The sequence below is a fragment of the Coenobita brevimanus genome, chromosome 103 (genome assembly GCF_032717465.1).
Source record: "Coenobita brevimanus isolate Jiangsu-jjx chromosome 103, ASM3271746v2, whole genome shotgun sequence".
Taxonomy (NCBI): Eukaryota; Metazoa; Arthropoda; class Malacostraca; order Decapoda; family Coenobitidae; genus Coenobita; species Coenobita brevimanus.
The window spans coordinates 30687827-30711431 of NC_137056.1; the positions used below are offsets into that span (position 1 = coordinate 30687827).

The window sequence follows — 23605 nt, forward strand, 5'->3', positions numbered from 1 at the left end:
AGCTCAGTAAAAACCCATAGGTAGCAAGAATGTAGTACAAATATATAATCGGAGGCTAATGTAGGATCATGCATAGCGAATGGACTACAAAACGAGAGGCAGAGGCTCCAGTAATCATGAGGTTTCATCTACACTGGGGACGTCACCTACTGTTACACAGCCCGTTTGCAGTGTGTGATCTTGATGAGTGTGAGGAAGAGTAAGGATATGGACAATACCGAGTGAGGGAGAGGGAATATATGGGCAAAATGGAGTGCATGAGGAAGAGTGAGTGCATGAGGGAGGATGGCATGAATATTTGTGTGTGCATGTGTGCGTGTGCACCTGCCCGTGGAGTAACTATGTGGGCTGAGAATGAAGTAGATATGTCTGGTGTAGAAGAATGAAGACAAGTACACACACACATACACACTAGACGCGACCATGAGAGGACGTGCCTGGCATTGCTCTGCACCGGGTCAATCTTGGCCCTCAAATGGCTGTACCTAAAAAGTATCTTTATAAGAGTCAAGCTCAGTACTAGGTCTAACTAAATAGTGTTCTAATATAAAAGAGGAAGTTTAAGTAAAAGTGTTGTTCCAATAACAATACAATGAAGTAGGCAGCAGTGCCAAAACAAGCAAATCAGCTGTTTCAGTGTTGACTGTTTAGTCTGTGACGAAGAGGAATGCAAAACTGTAAGTAGAAGCTTTCAGTTAGTACCAGAAGATGAGCACCATCTTCAGCAAATCAACTTTGGAAGGAATTAAGAAAAGGGACAAAGATAGAAAGCAGGATGATGATTTCTACCAGGAACTGGTGGAAATGGAGACACATTATAAACTGGTGGAACGAGTATACAGATTAGAGAAGGCATTTCAGAGTGAAATAGATGAAATTAAAAAGCAGTTGCACATGCAGAAGGAAGAAAATGAAAATTTAGTAAAGGAGATTAATAAAAAAGACACAACAATAGATGAATTATCAGTTGAGGTGGGTACACTTAGAAGGAAGATTAGTGAAATGGCAAGCACAGTTGTCAACCAAGAGAGTATTATGGAAGAATTCAGAAATGATACAGAGACAATAAGGCAGGCAAGCACTCTGATAGATCATAGCAGTGATATTGAGGAGAAGATAACCTAGGTAAATGAAGCAATGCAAAGCTACAAAAATGATATGGAAACCACATATGCTGAAATGGTGGAAGTAAAGAAAGACTTAGAAACAAGAGTTGAAAAAAGAGCACTAAAAAGGAAGTGAAGAAAATAATCCAAAACAATCCAAAACTGGTCAGAGATTCAGCGGACATCAACAAGTCTATAGTAATCACTGGTATAGAAGAGGAAGAAATAAAAAACAAGATTTCGAGAGACAAAAAGGAGATGGCAAATGTAATGAACATATTGAAGGAAGTGTCAGAGGAAATCTGTAGTAAAGGCATAGAGGAACACAAAAGGCTAGGGAAATATGAGAGAAATAAATCAAGACCCCTGAAAGTAACCTTCCAGTGTGTAAACACTATGGAGGAAATACTGAAAAATGCAAAACTTACAGAAAATGAGGAATTAAAAAATGTATGGATAAAAAGATGCCTAACTCAAGAGGAACTGGGATTACTAAAAGAGAAGAGGGAGGAGGCAAAAACAAAGAATGAGGGCAGATCAGAGGAAGAGAAGAACACATTTTTTTTAACAAAGTAATTGGATTGCAGGTTCGAAAATGGTACATAAACAGGAGGGAATAAAAAGGAGATAGGTAGTAAACCCAGGTCATGATAAGAATGTAAACAAAATGATAAGTTGATGTACTCTAATGTAGATGGAAGGGTATCTAAATTACAAGAGATGAGGTGGGTTCATGGAATGTGGGAAGTTTGAGGGGAAGAGCGGGGGAAGTCGTTGAGGCATTCAGTAGGAGGTGGGTGGATGTGGCGTGTTTGCGGGAAGTCCGGTACAGGGATGGATCAGCCAGAAAGATTGTTGGGAAGGACTGTTACTATAGGTTGTTTTGGCAGAGGGGGACAAACGGATATGGGGATGTTGGTGTGACGGTTGCGGAGAACTGGGTGGAATATATATGTTATAAGAGTAAGCGATAGGATATTGGTAGTGGAAATTCTATTTGATAGAAAGATAGTTGCAGTTATATCGGCACATGCTCCACAGGCAGGATTGGATGAAGCAGAGAAAGAGAGATTTTGGGATGATTTAATACTTGTAGTAGGTGGTATGCGGGATGATGAGATAGTGGTTTTGGGAGGAGACTTAAATGGTCATGTAGGTGAAGTAGCACAAGGTTATGAAGGAGTACAGGGGGGATGTGTGTATGGTATAAGGAATGCAGATGGGGAAAGGATACTCGAGTTTGGGGAGGCAACGGACATGATTGTGTGCAACACATATTTTAGGAAAAGAGAGAGTAGGTTAATTACGTATGAGTTTCGGGGAAATAGCAGTCAGATAGATTATTTTCTGGTTAGGAGGGCTGATAGGAGGTTAGTGAGGGATGTTAAAGTTATAAGAAGTGAGGAATGTGTGCAGCAGCACAGGCTATTGATTTGTGGTATGGTGCTTAAAGAACGAGTGATGAAAAAGAGGACTTATATACCTAGGAGGAAAGTATGGAAGCTGAAAAACCAAGTAGTAAGGGATGCCATCTATAGCGAGGTGAGGAGAGTGGTGGCTGAACAGGGAGCTGTAGACAGAGGTGTTAATGAACAGTACAGAGCCCTCAAGAACAATCTCTTGAGAGTTACTGATGTAACATGCGGTTGGACAAGAGGGCAACCAAGACATAAAGTAACTTGGTGGTGGGATGAGGGTGTAGAAGCTGCAGTTAAGGAGAAAAGAAGGCTTTCCTGGGAATGGAAGAAGGGTGGTAGCAAGGAGGAATACATAGCTGCCAAGCGTAGGGCTAGAAGAGAGGTATACAGGGCGAGATCTGAGTCACAGAGACTTTACTTGATAACCTAAATCATGGGGAAAGGAAAAATATGATATTTAAGGTGGCAAATCAGATGAAGAGGGATAATCGGGATATTATAGGTGAGCAATGTGTGAAGAATGATGAAGGAAGGGTAGTGGTGAACAGTGAGGATATTAAAGATGCATGGAGAGAGCATTATAGCCGGTTGTTGAATGAGGAGTTTGACTGGGACAGGGAAGGTTTGGAGCCAGCAGATCCAGTGTTTGGCCCTTGGCCTTTGATTGATGCTGTTACTGTGAGTGAGGCAATAGGCATGGTGAAGGTGGGGAAGGCAGCAGGTGTGTCTGGGTTGACTGCCGAAATGTTGGAGGCCTCAGGAGATATAGGGGTGAGGTTAGTCACTGACCTGATAAATAGGATTATTTATGAGTGTGTTGTCCCAGATGATTGGCTGAAGAGTGTAATTGTAAATGTGTATAAAGGGAAGGGTGATGTCCTGGCAAGAGGAAATTATAGAGGTATAAAGCTTTTAGATCAGATAATGAAGGTAATGGAGAGAGTTTTAGATGGTATGATTAGAGAAAGAGTGAATATTGATAAGATGCAGTTTGGGTTTATGCCAGGTAGGGGGACCACTGATGCAATATTCATTGTTCGACAGCTTCAGGAAAAATATATGGGTAGGAGAAAGGATCTTTATTTTGTTTTTGTTGATTTGGAAAAGGCCTTTGACAGAGTCCCTAGAGAGGTGGTGAAGTGGGCAATGAGAAAGCTTGGCTTGGAGGAGTGGCTGGTTAGGGTGGTTATGGCTATGTATGTGGGTGCTCGCACACAGGTAAGAGTGAATGGAGATATGAGGGATGAGTTTTCCGTGAATGTTGGTGTGCATCAGGGGTCAGTTTTGAGTTCCATGTTGATTATCATAGTACAGTACTTGAAGCCCTCTCATGTGACTTTAGAAACGGACTCCCGTGGGAGATGTTGTATGCTGATGATTTGGTGTTGATTGCAGAGAATGAAAGTGAGGCAGAGGTAGGTTTAGGAAGTGGAGAGATGGTATGAGGCACAAGGGCTTAAGGGTAAATGCAGATAAAACAAAAGTGATGATATCTAGGGTTGTTGGCGGTACTGTCAAAGACGAGGGAGAGTGGCCATGTGCAGTTTGCCACAAGGGCATAGGAAGTAATTCTATCTTGTGCGGTGTTTGTGATAAATGGGTACACGAGATGTAGTGGTATCAGAGGTAGACTGCGAGATAATGCTGATTTTATGTGTACGGCGTGTTGGGGAGAGCAGGTGGAGATTGTCAGGTGTGAAAGAATTGAACTTGCTGGTGAATCTCTTGAGTGTGTGGAAGAGTTTTGTTATTTGGGAGACATGTTGTGTGCTGGAGGTGGAGCTGGAGCTAGCTCTGTGGCTAGGGTGAGAGGTGGTTGGAAGAAGTTCAGGGAGCTCTTGCCTCTTCTGACATTGAGAGGTCTCTTCCTACGTGCTAAGGGATCCTTGTATGCAGCATGTGTTATGAGTGTAATGCTATATGGTAGTGAGACCTGGGCAGTAAAGGAGGAGGATATTCGCCGGGTCAGACGTACAGAAATGATAATGATTAGGTGGATGTGTAGTGCATCCCTGCGTGCAAGGTCTGTGGGGGATGGGTTTATGATGGAAGAGTTGAGAGGTCAGATGGGACTGGAGTGTATTGGTGTTGTGATGAGGAGAGGTAGATTGAGATGGTTTGGACATGTGGAGAGGATGAGGGATGATAATTGGGTGAGGAAGTGAGAAGTGTTAATATTGGGGGTGGGGTTATGAGAGGTAGACCGAGAAAGACATGGGATGAGGTCATTAAGTGTGACCTCATGGTTAAGGGACTGAACAGGGAGGCTGCAACGGATCGTGCAGCGTGGAAAGCCACCATTAGGTGACCAACGCCGACACGTGCAAGCATGTTGGAGCCTTTAAAAATGAAACGAATGAATGATTATATCAAAGAAAAGGAACCACATATTGTTTGCCAAACTGAAACAAAATTAACATCAAGGATATCAAATGATACACTAAACCTAGAGGAATACAGTATATGGAGAAGAGATAGGAACTTAAAAAAAGGAGGAGCAATTATAATATTAACAAAGAAAAATCTGCAGATCAAGGAAATAGAACTAGATGTATCCTCACAGGTAGAACTGATTGCAGTAGAGATTAGTACGTCTGAAGGGAAGGTAACTGTGGCAAATACATGCACACCCAGACCAAACATTTGGGAAAAAGGCGAATATGAAGACCTGGCAGAGAAAACAATTCAGAGTTTAAGAGCATTACTACTTAGAATGGAGGAGAAATCTGAAAGAATTATACGAACTGGAGATTTCAATACAAATATAAATTGGAATACTCTAGATATAAAAAGCCAGGAAAGCTGTTGGGACTAGAAGCTCCTGGACCTTGTGCAGGAGTTTTTCCTAACACAACATGTGAAAGAAAGCACCAGAAAAAGAGGACATGACACTAGATCTTATATTTATTAGGCAAGAAAATGATATTGACAATATAATGTATCACCCTCCATTCGGCAAAAGTGACCACGCAGTATTAAATTACAACTTCAAGATTGCATATGACATAGTTAATAGTAATGAAAGTTACAACAAGACCCTTAACTACAAAAAAGGCAACTGTCATGACCTAAAGAAATACTTCTTAGAAATAGATTGGGAAAAAGAGCTTAGAGGACAAGGTTTAAATGTTATATATAGAATATGCTGTGAACTTTATGAAACAGGAGTCCAGAAGTACATCCCACAGCACAAAGAAGCAGAAAAGAAAATAAAGAAGTGGTTTAATACAGAATGCAAAAAATCAAAAGAAAAAAAGAGATTTGTTGTGGAACAGATACAGAAGACACAATAGTGAAAGGGCATATAACAGCTATAAACAGGCAAGAAACAATATTACAAGAATGAGGAGGGAAGCCCAAAAACAGTTTGAGGAGGACATCATAAATGAAAGTAGTGATCAACCGAAACTAATTTACAGCTACATCCGAAGCAAAACCAAAGTAAAAGATAAAATACAATCCATTACAGATGAGGGGATTGCCTATACACAAGAGAAAGATATTTGTGAAACAGTAAGTAAGAATTTCCAATCAGTTTTTACAGAAGAAAATAATTTTGAGAGGGATGATATGGAACATGCATGCTCACACATACTACCAGATATACAAATATCAGAAAAAGAAATACAGGGGGAGTTAAGTAAATTAGACAAAGGAAAAGCAAATGGTCCTGATGAAATTTCATGTTGGGTGCTACATGAATGTTCAAAAGAGTTAAGTAAACCAATATCTTTAATTTTCAAGGAATCCTTGGGACAGGGTAAACTACCTGATGTTTGGAAGAAAGCAAACATTGTTCCCTTATTCAAGTAGGGAAATAGACAGAATCCACTCAACTACCGACCAGTATCATTAACCAGTGAAAGGTATTAGAAAAGCTGACAAGAAGAGTTTGGGTAAATCATCTAGAAGAACATAATGTGATAACAGAAAGACAGTTTGGTTTCAGAAAGGGAAAATCATGTGTTACTAATTTGTTGAGCTACTATGATAGGGTAACAGAAATATTACAGAACAGAGAAGGATGGGTGGACAGTATCTATTTAGATTTCAAGAAGAGTTTAGGTAAATCATCTAGAAGAACACATTATGATAACAGAAAGACAGTTTGGTTTCAGAAAGGGAAAATCATGTGTTACTAATTTGTTGAGCTACTATGATAGAGTAACAGAAATATTACAGAACAGAGAAGGATGGGTGGACAGTATCTATTTAGATTTCAAGAAAGCATTTGACAGAGTACCGCACCAAAGACTTTTATGGAAACTGTACCATCAAGGAGGAATCTGAGGCAAACTGTATTGTTGGATGCAAGATTTTCTCAAAAAAAGAGAAATGAGAACAGTACTAAGGGGAAATTACTCATCATGGAGGGAAGTGACTAGTGTTGTTCCACAGGGCTCAGTGCTGGCACCAATTATGTTTTTAGTGTATATAAATGATATAGACAGTAACATACGAAATGAAAGCTATCTAAATATGTTTGCTGATGATGCACAAATACAAAGGAGAATTACTAACACAGACTCTTGTAAAGAGCTACAAGAAGAATTAAATAAACTTCATGAATGGAGCAATACATGGCAAATGGAATTCAATGTGGACAAGTGTCAAGTAATCAAGTTTGGTAAAAGTGGAAAAAGACCAGATTGGGATTATAAGTTAGGAAGTAAAGCCCTAACACATCAGAAAAAGAGAAGGACCTAGATGTGATTATCAATAACAGACTATCTCCGGATGACCACATCGGTGATAAGGTATGGAACGTTTATACACTACTTGCAGTTAAGAGAGTAGCATTCACATACATAAATGAAGACATGCTAAGGAAGATAATAACATCATTCATCATATAAACCCTGGAGTATGCATCAGTAGTGTGGAGTCCTCATCTCAATAAACACATAGATAAGATTGAAAAAGTTCAGAGGGCCGTTACAAGATGGGTACCAAGCTTAAGGGATCTAAGCTACGAAGAAAGACTGGAAAAACTGTATCTGCCTACACTACAGGAGAGAAGGAAAAGAGGAGACGTGATTATGCTATGTAAATGCATATCAGGGAAGGAGAAAATAGACATAAATGATTACCAGCAAGAGGATACTGCAAAATAACTGCATAAAAAGAGAGGCAATAAAGATGTAAGGAAATTTTGTTTCCCAAATAGGGCAATTGATCAGTGGAATGCACTACTGAATGAAATGGTATGTGCCAAAACAGATCATATATTTAAGGATGTGTATGATAAAAATGGTTTAAGACATGAGACAGTACGAGCTTGACTCATTCCTGTAAAGATACAATTAGGTAAGAACACACACACACACACACACACACACACACACACACACACACACACACACACACACACACACACACACACACACACACACACACACACACACACACACACACACACAGATATGTTTATGTGAAGCTACAGAACATGGTGAATGTTTTTGGCGTATCTGATAGAGCCAGGATTCCGGGGACGTGAATGATGAATGGAAGCGTGGCCTATTGGATTGGGCAAATTTGGGCTGTGTGGACATTGCTACTTCTCACCCTGCCTTAGGGTGGGAAAGGAGGTCCGGATGATGATGATGTTTACATATAAGTATATATATATATATATATATATATGTGTGTGTGTGTGTGTGTGTATGTATGTATGTATATAAACAGCAGAAAAGTTAACATGAATAAGTTATGATGAATGGTTGTATGAGGGAAGCCAACGGTCATTGGATGAGACTAACGTGAGTGGTGGTCCAGCAGCAGGCCAGAAACTGAAAGTGGTGTTGAAGGGCTGACCACTGCTCATCCAGATCCACATGTTCGACCCAAGCTGGTTGCCACTCGTCCAGTACTCGCTGTTACCGTAACCTGGGCATGGGAGTCAGGTTAGCTTAGTTGAGGTTAGGTTATCGAATGGATTAGGATGATAAGTAGGACTGGATTGGGTTCTGTTAGATTAGGTTAGGAACAGGACTGGGTTGAGATAGGGTGGGTTATGTTAGGTCAGGTTTGGTTGGGTTGGGTCAGGTCAGGTTAAGTTAGGTTACTTTGCTCTAGGTTGAATTGGGTTAGCTTTGGTTAGGATGGTTTAGGTAGGAATGGGCCGGAGTAGGTTGGGTTCGTTTAGGTTGGACTGAGTTGGATTTTGTTAGCTTTGCATAGGTAAGGTTGGCATGATTTGGAATGTGATAGGTGGAGTTGCATAGCTCTGGGTTTGGTGAAGTTGGTTTAGTTAGGTTTGGTTCGGTTGGGTTAGGCTTCATAATGTATAGAGACCCATAGGGTCTCTAATAAGGTATGATTGAGTTACAGTATTTATGGATAGGTTAAATTACCATGAGTTTAGTTAGACTGGGTTAGAGTAGGGCTGATGTGGTGAAGAGTAAGACTGAGACCTCTCATGCGTGTGCTTTTCATTAATAAATTTTATTGTGCTTATTTGAAATTCTTGATGAAATGAAAGATTTGGTAGAATATTGTGTATGAATCATTGGTTTCTTCTCATTTGCTGTTTGAATCATGTTGTCTTAGGACTGAAAATATGTAATACATGGCTGACTCAACTGTTCTGGCTAAAGAAGCTGTGTAAAGTTTCGACCTCCTCCAGCCGCTCGAAAGTGAGCAGCTCCATGCCGATGGTGCGACAGTACTGGTAGGCCAGGAACCAGTTGAGCTGCGGGGAGTACGGCGAGGCGTTGGAGATGAAGTACCGAGAGTTGCCAACCTCCAGTGTGTGGATGCGCTGACCTGTGACAATAGGAACATTTTAGGCAAGGTCAAGAGTTCTCTTGACCTTGATATTAGAGATAATGATTAAAAATATCGTAGCAATGTCGAGATATCTCTGTGTAAACCCAGGCTGCAGTGACTGGCTTTCAGCAGAAAGAAATTGGCTGATATCAGCACTGTTATGCAGCGTATTCTGAGTCCCGACTTCTCGGGTGCAGGTATGGTGCAACCTTGGGTTCTTTGTTCTCGACCGGGTCAGTCACAGGCAAGGAAGGAAAGTCCAAACACAACTGGTCAAAGACACACTTATATATTAACAATAACCAATTACACACCACAATCTGTGATCAAAACCTACGTGATACAAAATAACAAGATGGCTCAGAAGGCTAGTCCATACACTAAATGTCTCTACCTAGTTCAGAGAGTTTGACCAATACACAGTACTCTACTTTTTCTTGTACAGGGCGATTCCCACACAGTGTTACACATATGGCCCATACAATACTACAGGTGTGCTCTGTCCTCAGGTATATGGCAAGTACAATCACATTTATCTCAGTATGTCAAAATGCGTAACATAGTCGGCAGTATATTCAGGTCCTTGTAGATGCTCGCGTAACATGAATGGCCTCCTATGCTAGTTATATGCATCCGCATGACACAGACAGTATCCTAGCTACCCTTTTGCTATGTGCGCCTGACATAGAACCGAAGAATATGGAACTTATTGTCTATTTGCATGACATGGGCTGGAAGAGGAGGGGGGGGGAGAAATGCTATGGCGGTATAGATTTCTCACGGGGGCTGATTACTGGGGGTATACCTTACATGCCACCTTCGGCATACATTGACATAGACTGGTCCAGGGGGGAAGGGGGGGAAGCCACATACGACAACTAAGAGAACAAGAGGGGGGGGAGGGAGAGAGGCACGACACTGGTACTGTGGGGGGGAGAGAAAGTCCACTGTGTATAGCACTGGAGGGGGGGGGGTAGTTCACACTCGGGGACAACCCAGGGCCTGGCGCCATACACTCCGCACGTGAGTTTCTCTGAGATGGTAAGTTCACGGTTTCCACACAGGGGAGGTAAAAAGGGACAGGGGGAACACTGGGGGCACTGGGGAAAGGGGGGGGCTGATTCACAGGGGATTGTCTTTCAGTCACTAGGGGACAAACAACAACCTCAGGTTCTTTTTACTCACGGGATAGGCGGAGAGGGGCGCTCGGGTACGCCGGGCAGGAGGCCCTTACGCCGGGAGCTGCAGGTGGCGGTCGGGCACTGGGGGCAGCCCATCCGGGGTGTAGTCCAGGGGTAGGTCATCTGTGAGGTCGCCACGGGTCCTACGGGAGTTGGTGGGTGGCGTGGTGGGTGGCCTTTTTTCTACAGGGGCCCTAGGTGAGGCGGAACCCTCCAGACTAGGGCTGAACAGGGCCAGGAGCCGCGCAGCATGGCGCCGGCCCTTCATCGTAGTCGGGGTCCTAGGGGTGGACCTGGGGAGGCCTGGGCCGAGGGTCAGCTGCGGAGAGGGTGTCGCCCTGGCTGGGCTGCGATCTCATCCGGCAGGGGTGGCCGTCAGGAGGGGGCTGCGGACACCTGCGCCTGGGGAGGTCCAGCAGCTGCAGCAGGCGTCGTGGGTGTCCCTTCGGCTCCGGGGGCTGCGGCCTTGCTTGTGGGAGGAGGTCGTCAGGGGTGGACTGTGGCCTCTCGCTCCAAGAGAGTCCGGAAGCGCCTGGGGGCGGCAAAGGAGGGGCTGCAGCGACATGACACCTGGCCTTGGGGACGTCTCGCCCTGGTTGGTCTGGCCTCGGGGACATCTCGCCCTCGTTGGTCTCTGGTGGGTACCTGCAGGGGAGCAGATTTCACCTTCTGGAGAAGAGAGGTGGGGAGAGGGGTGCCTTGCTCTGCCACAGAAAGGGCGGGCTGAGCAAGAGGCACTGCCTTCGGTAGGAGCTCCGGGAGTCACAGAGAGGGAGCGACCAGTGGCTTGCTCCCCAGCTTGGCCAGTCACAGGAGAGATACGCTGTTCCTGCCTGGACGGCACGTTAGGTAAAACAGTCTCCCCGTCATCTCCTTGTGGGGTGGGGGTCACCCCCCTGTACTCTCCTCCTGGGGTGGTGGTGTCGGGCTCACCCCACCGCACGGGTATTCCAAGCGCAGAAAAACAGTAGAGTTGATGTGACCATGAGAGGGTTAATAGATACAGGATTCTGTAAATAGTCATAAGTTCCTGTGACTCACTTCAACATAATAATATGCAGATGGTGGAGGTGAACTAAAATAATTGGGTTGATGCGACCATGGGAGGGCTAAAGAGGATGTAATGAAGCCTTTACGTTGTCTCACACTCAAAAGACTGTTTCACTCTATTGTGTTTTGACGGTCAGTAAAATGCCTTGAATAGCGACTGAGGGCAATACGACACCCCTGGGAGGAGCCTACTGAGGTGCAGACAGCGCGACCCGACCCCGGGCGACAGGGACATAAATCCGCCCGGGCCACGTGCCCCTATGACCTGGAACTCGCCCGCCGCCACCATAGCAGGAAAAGGAGACTACATTGCAGGCGAGCTGACCCTCGACAGGATCGGGGTGGAGCTATTCCTCTAGCTCCAGGCAGCACCCCTGTGACAGTCGATAACTGCGCCCTTTTCGAGACCGCCTGCAGCCGATCACCCCTTCTTCAGGAGACGGCTAGTAGCCGCTCCTACCTTCGTCAGGAGATGGCCGGTAGCTGCTCTGAAGGTGCCCTAGAGACAGTTGGTAGCCGCTCACCTCTCTTTCAGGAGACAGCTGGTAGCCGCTCTCGCCTTCATCAGGAGACGGCCAGTAGCCGCTCCGAAGGTGCCCTTAGGACAGCCAGTAGCCGCTCACCCCTCCTTCAGGAGATGGCCAGTAGCCGCTCCCGCCTTCGTCAGGAGATGGCCGGTAGCCGCTCAGAAGGTGCCCTTGAGACGGCCAGTAGTCGCTCACCCCTCCCTCAGAAGACAGCCGGTAGCTGCTCCCGCCTTCATCAGGAGACGACCAGTAGCCACTCTGAAGGTGCCCCTGAGACAGCCGGTAGCTGCTCCCCCCCTCCCTCAGGAGACGGCCAGTAGCCGCTCTCGCCTTTGTCAGGAGACGATCGGTAGCTGCTCTGAAGGTGTCCCTGAGACGGCCGGTAGCTGCTCACCCCTCCTTCAGGCAATGGCTAGAAGCCGCGCCCCTAAAGGGCCATGGCCAGCAGCCGGGCCCTATGGCAGGAGACTTCCAGAAGCCGCTCCCCCATCAGGCGCTGCCACACCCCCACAACATGGCATCCTCCAGGAGGAGGGTCCCAGTCCCAAGGACCTGTGTAGAGGCCCTGTGCTATCCTCAGAGACCCAGCCGGCTCCAGAGGGGACCCTACTTGATGGACTCTGATGACAGCCAACACCACAGCTCACTCCTGACGGCATCCCCGATAGCAGGAGACCGCAGCCACTGGGCCCCCGAGACCACCCCCAGGACCCCCGGGCAAGGGGTCTCCCCACCCCAACGCAGACGACCCTCATCCCCCATCAGGCACCTAAGTGTGCGCTTCTGGTGGCTGTTCGGCCCCAGCCCTGAGGGCCGCACTCCAACTCCCAGCCCTGACAATGCAGGGCCCTTTGCCACCCACAGCCCCGGATGAGAGAGGATGCCCCTACGAGTGGTCCCGTGGCCACTGGATACAGAGGCCACAGGCGGGACTCAGCCCTCATCAGGAGTTGGGCTGTGAGTCCTCCCACTGCCCCCCACTAGCCACGCCGCCGCCTCACCGATAGTGAGTGACAGTGAAGAGTGCAGTGACAGTGTAACAGTGACTTGAATATCAGGCAGTGTATTATCCGAGGGAACCTAAGTCCATGGCCTATTAATGTGTGATAGTTACGATTTGGGCAGACTGTGAAATAGTGCGAGCAAGAAGAAAGTTCTAATAAGAGTGCAGTGATTTCAGTGAACATCAGACTCGGCCTTCATAGTGTAATTCCTCGGCACTGCAAGACCTGTGAATTAGTTGCCCAGCCTAAATAACAGTTTATATTTCCCTCCAAGTAACAGTGATCTATTCCCCTGCCCAGAAGACTGGAAACACTGTTCATTGTGCCGTTCACCTGCTATCCTGAACTATTGTCTAAATAGTATCCTGCGTGATACTACTGTCCACGATACTTGCACATGACATATAGTTACCCAGATTCCTGTTGTTGTGACATCTACCTGTTCCACATATAGAATTAGTCAATACACGTTTAAGGTTGTTGCCTTGAGTTTTTGTGTCCTGCCTCTCTCTTATTTGTCTAAACTCCGGTCTAGAGAGAGAACCCGGCTGCACACTAGGCGTTCAAGGGACGGGAAGCTGTCCTCTAAACACCTAACATAACAGTCAGTATCGTCATAATGACGTCATTCCAGCTAGTGTCCTGTGTGAACAGGTGTCTTTCCTCCACCCGCGTCTAACATTTCAGTCAATACGGTCAGAAAAAAGCTGTTTTCATTTCACCCATCTGATAGAAAACAGTGGCGTGAGGCATATAAAATGTAAAGTGACATGGAAATACAGCTAAGACCTAGAATCCCAGATTTCTTGCTCCAGTCATCCATATAGTGTGTGTGTGTGTGTGTGTGTGTGTGTGTGTGTGTGTGTGTGTGTGTGTTATTGGATACCCAAGAGGCGAATTTAGCGTGAGCATTTGGCACTGATTGCAATGATAACGGTGTGTCTGTGCTCACATGTGCCTGGTGAGAGTAAATTGATAAAATCACCTGTGTAACAGTAAATATACTGGTATTTTTACAGTTTCCTTACTTGGGGAGGTTTCTCCAGCTAAAAATGTATCTCAGCCATTGACAGAAATAAGAATACTGTATAATTATTTGGTACTACTGGACCAGAAAGTTACCAAATTGGTATTTTGAGATTATAATAAAAATTGTTAGCAAAGTAGGTAAAATGCGTAGCTTGAAAAACAGTGCCCCCGAAGAATACCATAGTACCCCCGACGACAGGGCAAACCAAAAACAGCTTAGTATGCCCGCAGATGCGCCGACACCTCCACACGGACCCCACGGGGTAGCCTCCACCTTCGTGGAGTGGAATTGCTGAGCCAGCTAGGGGTGGAGTTAGAAAATATACTCCAGACGGCATCCCTCTGGTAGAGACGATCCATGGTCGCTCCCAAAGTGTTCCGGTAGAGACGATCTATGGTCGCTCCCAAAGTGTTCCGGTAGAGACGACCTATGGTCGTTTCCATCCTCGTGAGACGATCTATGGTCGCTCCGAAAGTGCTCCGGTAGAGACGATCTATGGTCGCTCTGAAAGTGCTCCGGTAGAGACGATCTATGGTCGCTCTGAAAGTGCTCTGGTAGAGACGATCTATGGTCGCTCCCATCCTCGTGAGACGATCTATGGTCGCTCCGAAAGTGCTCTGGTAGAGATGATCTATGGTCGCTCCCATCCTCGTGGGACGATCTATGATCACTCCGAAAGTGCTCCAGTAGAGACGATCTATGGTAGCTCTCATCTTCGTGAGACGATCTATGGTCGCTCTGAAAGTGCTCCGGTAGAGGCGATCTATGGTCGCTCCCATCCTCGTGAGACGATCTATGGTCGCTCTGAAAGTGCTCCGGTAGAGACGATCTATGGTCGCTCCCTCCCTCGTGAGACGATCTACGGTCGCTCCGAGGGGTGCAGAGAGAGGTGGGTAGAGAGATGTCCCCACGGCAGGAGACTGGAGCCCTGGCTTCCTGTCCCAGAGTGACCCAGACAGGCCTCCCAGCCTCCCCCAGTCTCCGTTCCCTACGCCTGGCTCTAGAGCAGACGCACCTGACGGACCCCAGTGGAAGTCGCTGCCGCAGCCCTCCCCTGTCGGCGCCCCTAGACGCTGGAGACCGCAGCCCACAGTCTCTCTCGGTTCTCCCCAGGACACCAGGGTGTGATCTCTCTACGCCCCCACGACGCCGGGACTTATCACAGAGGTTCCTGGAGCTATTTGGCCCCAGTCCTGAGGGCCACATGCCTGAGCCAAGCCCGGAAGCCACGGGAAGCCCATGACGCGAGAGGACGCCTTTACGAGTTATCCCGTGCCATCTCGGCACACCTCGCATTGGCGGTGCCCCTAGCCCGGCAGGATCGCCGACGGCATGTTCCTGCCTATCCCCCTGATGAATACGTGTGATATTGTAGCACAAGTGATTTAGGTTAAGTGTGATTTCCCCTAATGTAAGTATTGTGCAGTGATTTCATATAGTGAATATCGGGGTGAATAAGATCACAGTGAGAAGTTAATGGACAAGAGTGTGGAACAAGATCTGATTGACTATATGTGTGAGTGACATCCCTGTTATACAATTAATAAGCCTGTGCTGCTGGGAGATTCCTCTATAAAGACATACCCCCATTACTGTGAAGGAATATTGTAAAAGGAAGTATTAATGGTATTCTCTCCTTCCCCCACGCTACCCATAAATCTTGTTTACCACCCGCTCTCACTCCCATGTCTCAAGTAAGTGTAAATCAAGAATACAGTCAATTACCAAAGTATTTTGGCTAGTGGAAACAATATAAACTTCATGGCTAATATCTGCCGCCCTCCAGTATTACTATAACTTTCCCCTAGCTGTCACACATCACTCCCCGCACCTCCCCTATCTCCTCCTAGTGAGACTCAACCCCCCTCCCGCGCCCCCGCGCGCGCCTATATTTACTGCACTCCTGATACACTAGGATTGTTTGTGTTGTCATTACTGTCAGAGAAGCAAGTATCCTGCGAGATACACATATCCTAAATAAGGTTTTATATTGCTATATATTGTGCTGTAATATCTGCTGATTTGTCCTGTGTCTGACTGTGGTAATATACGTGTAAAGTTTGTTGCCTAGAGTTTTTGTGTCTTGCCTCTCTTTATTGCACTAGCTCCGGTCTCGAAAGAGGACCCCGCTCCACGTTAGGTGAAATAGGAACGAGAAGTCGAGCCTAATTTCACCTAGCATTACACTGGTGGCCAGCGGTGGTTCTAGACCCGGGCGTAACAGAGAGGTAATCAGGGAATATTTGGCAAAATGGCAACTAAACCGCACGTTCAGTACAAGTTTGACCCCGACCAGTATGATATACACACATATCTGGCAGTAATTAAACCCTTACTGGATATTGGCTTTGAAAATGACCAACAAAAAATTGCTGTCACACTACCACTGTTGGGTAAAAAGGCGGCGAACATAGCGCCGAAAATCGTCCCAGAACTCACCTGGCAGAACTTTGCAAAGTTCACTGTACAAGCCATCACCCCATCATTGGGGAAAGTAGTGGCTCTATCCAAATTGGATAGTTTTTCATTCGACGGGGATTTAGATAATACCCTGATACAGGCAAGACGCCTGGTTACTGCTGCCTACCCGGAGGCAGATGAGGAAACCCGGGATCAGCATACATTTAACACTCTGCTCAGAGTACTCCCAAGTGTTGTGAAACAACACTTCACTATCCATGACCCAACAGGAGACATGGATAGAGATATCAGTTTAATGAGGCGCCTTTTAGCCGTCCATGCCACCCCTCAATGCATCGGCGAAATAAATCAATTTCCCGTTGACCTCTTCACCGTCAACCCGTGGGAATTTTCTCCGTGCTACCACGGATGCCCGATCCACGACATCCGTGAGCAGCTAGAAGCTGCCCAGTGCAGCCAAATGACACGAGGGCGCTTACAAACCTCCCCACCATACGCAAATTCCCCTAAGCCTCAGGGGAAGAAAATACAAAAAGGGAAACACAAAAAGCGCCCCCCCACTGCCCCCGCATCCCACCGTAATGGCGGGGGCCACCTCACATCTCCCCCAGTCTACGACAGGGGAGAACGTTATCTTTCCTTTTCCTCCCCTCTCACTATCTCTTCTGTTCTACCTTCCCCTATTCCTGCCCCTAGTTCTAACCTTCCCACCCCACACACCACTATACCCCCTCAACACAAAACCGGCCTCCCTCTTCACAGGCCTCCTAGGACCCTTCCCTCATCTTCCCCTAACCTACTTCCTAAAACCACCTCCCCCCGTCTACTGCCTTCCACCTCCCACCCCGCAACACCCACCACCATCACTTCACCACCGCTCGCGTTCCCCGCCCACACGGTTAACTCATTCACCTTCCCTATCACACCCTCCTCCTCATCCCCGAGCATTCAAACAACCCCACGAGGCCGCATCTCCCCACCACCACCGTCTCTCTCTCCCCCTACACCTCACCCCACCTTTCCTCGGCTCCGACGACACACACCACCTGCCACATCCCACTCCACAGCCCCTGCCAAGCCACCACGGTTCCAGCACCGCACACCTTCCGTCATCACCCCCACACCCGCACCATCCCCTAGCTTCGTACCCACCGCCCACCTCACACCTCTAGCACAGAACCCTGCTACCGCCCAAACCATCCCACCACCAAACACCGGGATGGTGCCACAAGATCGCACTCCCTCCTCGCCACCTACCCTCCAAGCCAACTCTCCTGCCACCTCACCACCGCTACCGACCCCACACCCCCAACCTCCCCCTGCTCCCGCACCGCCTGTCACTTCCACATACGAGTGCTATGTTTCCTCCTCGCCATCCCCCTCCACCTCCCCTACCACCTCAGCCTCCACCGCCTCCACCACCCCCCGCACCTCACCTGACATCTCACCCGCCACACCTCGCTCACCCTCACCCCTTCCCTCCGCCACCTCACCCTTCCCACCCAAGCCCACGTGCCCCGCCCACCCCGCCACCCCCGCAGGACAACCCACTACCACCGCCCTCTCCCCTCCACACCTACGCACGCCCACTCCGACGATCACACCTTCTACCGCGCCCCCAATGTGCGCAACAGCCCGTGCTAACCAACCCCGCCCACCCCGCACGCCTACTTCCCCACCCACACCCACCCTCAGAACCACCACCACCACCCCCTCCGGCCGACTCTCATGCCCACCCACCCGATACACACAGACCCCTACACCGCCCACTTCTCCATGACTTCACACCATCAAGCTACATCAGGCCCAAATCTCCTATACCTGTACTCCCCAGAGACTCAACGCCGCATTACCACGGCACAAAACCCAGCCCTTACCCACAGTATCCAGCATTCAGCTCCCAACCACACCGACAGCCACACCAAGCAAGATGAGAGTGAAGTGGGCCGTATGGGCACCTACCCTTGGCAGGAACCACAGACTCCGCGGGCCACATCACCTGCTAAACCTCCTCCAGTCTACCACCGCCACCTCCACACTCTTCCTCACCTATGACCCAGCACAAGAAGAGAACCCCTACACTGTCACCTGGCAAACTACGCTGCAACACCTCCAGCCCATCTACACCATCTCCAACACACAAGCGTTCCACCTCCAGCCACGAGGACGTGACTTTTTACAGGAGAGTGGTAAAATGCGTGGCTTGAAAAACAGTGCCCCCGAAGAATACCATAGTACCCCCGACGACAGGGCAAGCCAAAAATAGCTTAGTATGCCCGCAGATGTGCCGACACCCCGACATGGACCCCACGGGGTAGCCGTCACCAGCCACCACCACTCCTGTCAACAGCGACATGTCAGCCCGGGCCATGCGCCCCTGTGACATGCAGCCACCACGCCGCCGCCACCGTAGGAGAAGGACACTACCTTCGCAGAGTGGAATTGCTGAGCCAGCTAGGGGTGGAGTTAGAAAATATACTCCAGACGGTGCTCCTCTGGTAGAGACGATCCATGGTTGCTCCCAAAGTGTTCTGGTAGAGATGATCTATGGTCGCTCCCAAAGTGTTCCGGTAGAGACGATCTATGGTCGTTCCCATCCTCGTGAGACGATCTATGGTCGCTCCGAAAGTGCTCCGGTAGAGACGATCTATGGTCGCTCCCATCCTCGTGAGACGATCTATGGTCGCTCTGAAAGTGCTCCGGTAGAGACGATCTATGGTCGCTCCCATCCTCGTGAGACGATCTATGGTCGCTCCGAAAGTGCTCCGGTAGAGACGATCTATGGTCGCTCCCATCCTCGTGAGACGATCTATGGTCGCTCCGAAAGTGCTCTGGTAGAGACGATCTACTGTATGGTTGCTCCGAAAGTGCTCCGGTAGAGATGATCTATGGTCGCTCCGAAAGTGCTCCGGTAGAGACGATCTATGGTCGCTCCCTCCCTCGTGAGACGATCTACGGTCGCTCCGAGGGGTGCAGAGAGAGGTGGGTAGAGAGATGTCCCCACGGCAGGAGACTGGAGCCCAGGCTTCCTGTCCCAGAGTGACCCAGACAGGCCTCCCAGCCTCCCCCGGTCTCTGTTCCCTACGCCTGGCTCTAGAGCAGACGCACCTGACGGACCCCAGTGGAAGTCGCTGCCGCAGCCCTCCCCTGTCGGCGCCCCTAGACGCTGGAGACCGCAGCCCACAGTCTCTCTCGGTTCTCCCCAGGACACCCGCGTGTGATCTCTCTACGCCCCCACGACGCCGGGACTTATCACAGAGGTTCCTGGAGCTATTTGGCCCCAGTCCCGAGGGCCACATGCCTGAGCCAAGCCCGGAAGCCACGGGAAGCCCATGACGCGAGAGGACGCCTTTATGAGTTATCCTGTGCCCTCTCGGGACGCCTCACATTGGCGGTGCCCCTAGCCCGGCAGGATCGCCGACGGCATGTTCCTGCGTATCCCCCTGATGAATACGTGTGATATTGTAGCACGAGTGATTTAGGTTAAGTGTGATTTCCCCTAATGTAAGTATTGTGCAGTGATTTCATATAGTGAATATCGGGGTGAATAAGATCACAGTGAGAAGTTAAAGGACGAGAGTATGGAACAAGATCTGATTGACTATACGTGTGAGTGACATCCCTGTTATACAATTAATAAGCCTGTGCTGCCGGGAGATTCCTCTATAAAGACATACCCCCATTACTGTGAAGGAATATTGTAAAAGGAAGTATTAATGGTATTCTCTCCTTCCCCCACGCTACCCATAAATCTTGTTTACCACCCGCTCTCACTCCCATGTCTCAAGTAAGTGTAAATCAAGAATACAATCAATTACCAAAGTATTTTGGCTAGTGGAAACAATATAAACTTCACGGCTAATATCTGCCGCCCTCCAGTATTACCATAACTTTCCCCTAGCCGTCACACGTCACTCCCCGCACCTCCCCTATCTCCTCCTAGTGAGACTCAACCCCCCTCCCGCGCCCCCGCGCGCGCCTATATTTACTGCACTCCTGATACACTAGGATTGTTTGTGTTGTCATTACTGTCAGAGAAGCAAGTATCCTGCGAGATACACGTATCCTAGATAAGGTTTTATATTGCTATATATATTGTGCTGTAATATCTGCTGATTTGTCCTGTGTCTGACTGTGGTAATGTACTTGTAAAGTTTGTTGCCTAGAGTTTTTGTGTCCTGCCTCTCTTTATTGCACTAAGCTCCGGTCTCGAAAGAGGACCCCGCTCCACGTTAGGTGAAATAGGAACGAGAAGTCGAGCCTAATTTCACCTAGCATTACAGTAGGTATTCGTAATGGCACGTAATGACAAGTTAAGGATTAATATTGTGAAAAAAAAAAAATGATGCTGAATGCGAACAGCTCAGCTGTATGCTTACTGTTACGTATAACGTATAATACTGTAACGTATACCGAATACTGCAGCATAACAATTACCTTAACACAGTTCATCGTTCTCTAAAATTTGAATAGGTAGTGTTGGTTGTGAAGTTACACGTTACTTGAAGTGTCCTCTTGAGTCGTCATAGTGCATACGGAGGGCGTTGCGCAGTTCTTACAGTGGGAAAAACTCCAATTCTTTACAGTGCTGATACTTTTTGTCACTGTTGAGCTTATTGTGACTGTTTTAAACCACGTTTCTTTATTTATTCATGGAAATTGAATATTGTCGTTTAGTTTTCGTAAAAAGTAGACGCTCTTCCCTCTCTGTAATGTTAGTCATTTCTTAGTTTTCATACCTAGGCTACATACTGTATAGTAATCCGGTTACAGAATACTGTGCTGAAAAGAATGGAGTTTTATTGCTGATTACTGAGCCGGTCAGACTAGTGAAGAGTTCACTCAGCAGTATAGTACATTTAGAGGCCTGGATGTATCAGTGACTATTGACGTTTGTAATGCAAAGGAAGATTGGAACAATAAAAATGTTTTGTCTGTCATAGTGACCTTTGTGGAGTCGACAGACATTGATTCTAAGCCTTTTGTACCAGTCTGCACAAACTACATCTAGGTAAATCTTACCTGTGCTTAGTGAAGCCAGGGCAGCCACTACCAGCAGTATAGCACGCATCTTGCAATGAGCCAGGGGTGCTTCAGCTCGCTCGAGTAGACAGTACCTAGGATTCGTTGAGTAGAATTTTATATATCTCCCACGAGAGGACAGTGAGGAAGAAGCTTGAGACAGGGAGGAAGGGAGGTGAGGACGCAACTTTCCCCTGCGACCTCCGCCGTGGTACTGAAGCCAGGGTGCCCGGCCCGGTGCAGTGTCCTTGACCGTCTCCTACCTGTTGCCGCCCACCCTACCTCACCTTCACTATCCCCAGCACGCCCACCCTCCCTCACCTTCACTATCCCCAGCACGCCCACCCTCCCTCACCCACACCCCCACATAACCCTCCTCACAGGGCAATTTTCGTATATATTTTCCCTCCTATTGTGACGCCGTCGAGATCAGCTTTCATCAGTCGTACGGTCCCATTACACTCTAGATTATTTTCTGCGGCTTTCCCTTGATTTACCCCATGAGGAAGTCTTCATTCTGGTGCACTCTCTTTGCTCCCTTCAGCCTCTGTTGACAAGTTGATTCCTTCACTAAAGAGTCTGTGCTAAGGTGAATAACGTCGTGTGGGGGAATCAAGAACAAAAAAGTCATCGCGCTGAAAGGGTTAGTGGAGATGTATCTACCGCTCCTCCTTCCTAAGCTTATTGGAAACTTCTGGTGATAGGAAGAAGAAAGTAAATGAAGGCATGGTGATAAGGAGATTAATATGGAGAGAGAGAGAGAGAGAGGGGGGGAGGGGGAGTGGCATTTGAAGTATTTAGATAAGTCATTTCCTCGTCCCTTTTCCCTCTTCATTCTTCAGCCTCCACGAGATCACAAGTTAGTTGCTGGAAATGTGTGTGTGTGTGTGTGTGTGTGTGTGTGTGTGTGTGTGTGTGTGTGTGTGTGTGTGTTGGAGACGGGGAGGGGAAAGAGGAAGATAGTGACGGGAGAGGAATGAAGGGTGATTGTGCTAGAAATCATGACTGAGAGGGGGAAGGCATCTGAAAGGAGAAAGTGAGAGAGGTAGAAGAAGTGAAGGTAAGTGAAAGAAAACAAAACCAAGGAATGAGGCAGGAGAACGTGAAGGAGAGAAGAAAAAAACAAGGATGGTTGAAGACAGGTGAAGAGGAGAGAGTGAGAGTGAGAAGGGGGGGAGGGTAGAAGAAAGAGAGAAGACAAAAAAGCAAAGGAGGAAGAAGGAAGAAAAGCAAAGGAGGTTGAAGACGGCGGAGAGAGAAAAATTAAAGAAGTCATAGAAAAGAGAGGAGAGAAAAGGAGAGGATGTACAAGATGGTGAAGGAGACAGTGAGAGAGAAAAAAATGCAAATAAGGTAGAAGAAAGAGAAGACAGTGAATATAATCAAAGGAAATATGACAAAGGGAGGAGAGGGAGAGAGAGAAAAAAAAAGAGGAGGAAGATGAAAAGAGAGGAGGTAGAAGAAGCTGAAAGAGAAAGAAAAAAAAAAAGAGGCAGAAGGAAAGGAAGAGATATACAGGGGAAGGAGTTATACATACAATCGTAAAGTAGATATTTTTGCGAGTATGGAAAATTCAAGGGAAAGTAGAAATTTGGATATTGGTGCAGTGCTTAATCCCTTCAACAAGATTTTTTTCATTAGTTTTATTCTTTTGCCGAAAGACGATTGTATTCAGCTCAGGAGAGCACCCTAGTCGAGAAAATCAAAAAGTTTATGAAGGCTATATATATGCTTCAGAGTGGAAAAGACGTTATCGTAGTGCAGGAGTTAATATACATGGTATTTCCTTGTAGTTCTCGGTATTCCCCCCCCCCTTATGTTATTAGGCTGTAAGGTGGATGACAATAATATTATCAGTATGGCATGGGCCTTTGTAAAGATCGACAAGAACACTGCATTCTCTTACTGTGCCTTTTGCGGCACACGTTCTTTATTTACATCTCGTAGCTTCGTGAATAGTAATCAACTATTGTTTTCCATTTTTGTGTGTATTTCTGCTTACCAACTGCTGTTTGGTAAGTAGCGGTGCCCATCATCCACTATTCGATGTAGTGCTCCCTTTAGGTGACTCAAAGTGA

The 23605-nt window shown here is 47.4% G+C and overlaps 1 protein-coding gene across 2 annotated transcripts in view; it reads right to left on the reverse strand.

Moving 5' to 3' along the window:
- LOC145415602 (uncharacterized) overlaps positions 1-21722 on the reverse strand; it is a 33563-nt gene extending 11841 nt beyond the window's left edge. Inside the window, exons 1-3 of one of the 2 annotated variants that reach the window (XM_080284825.1) lie at positions 21528-21722; positions 9107-9289; positions 8284-8410 (exon numbers count right to left, since the gene is read on the reverse strand). In XM_080284825.1, the coding sequence (XP_080140951.1) occupies positions 8284-8410; positions 9107-9289; positions 21528-21576 (359 nt within the window). In that variant the 5' untranslated portion in view covers positions 21577-21722. Of the gene's footprint in view, positions 1-8279; positions 8411-9106; positions 9290-21527 lie in introns of both variants that reach the window. The other variant, XM_080284826.1, reaches the window with a different exon arrangement.
- Positions 21723-23605: the final 1883 nt, after the last annotated feature.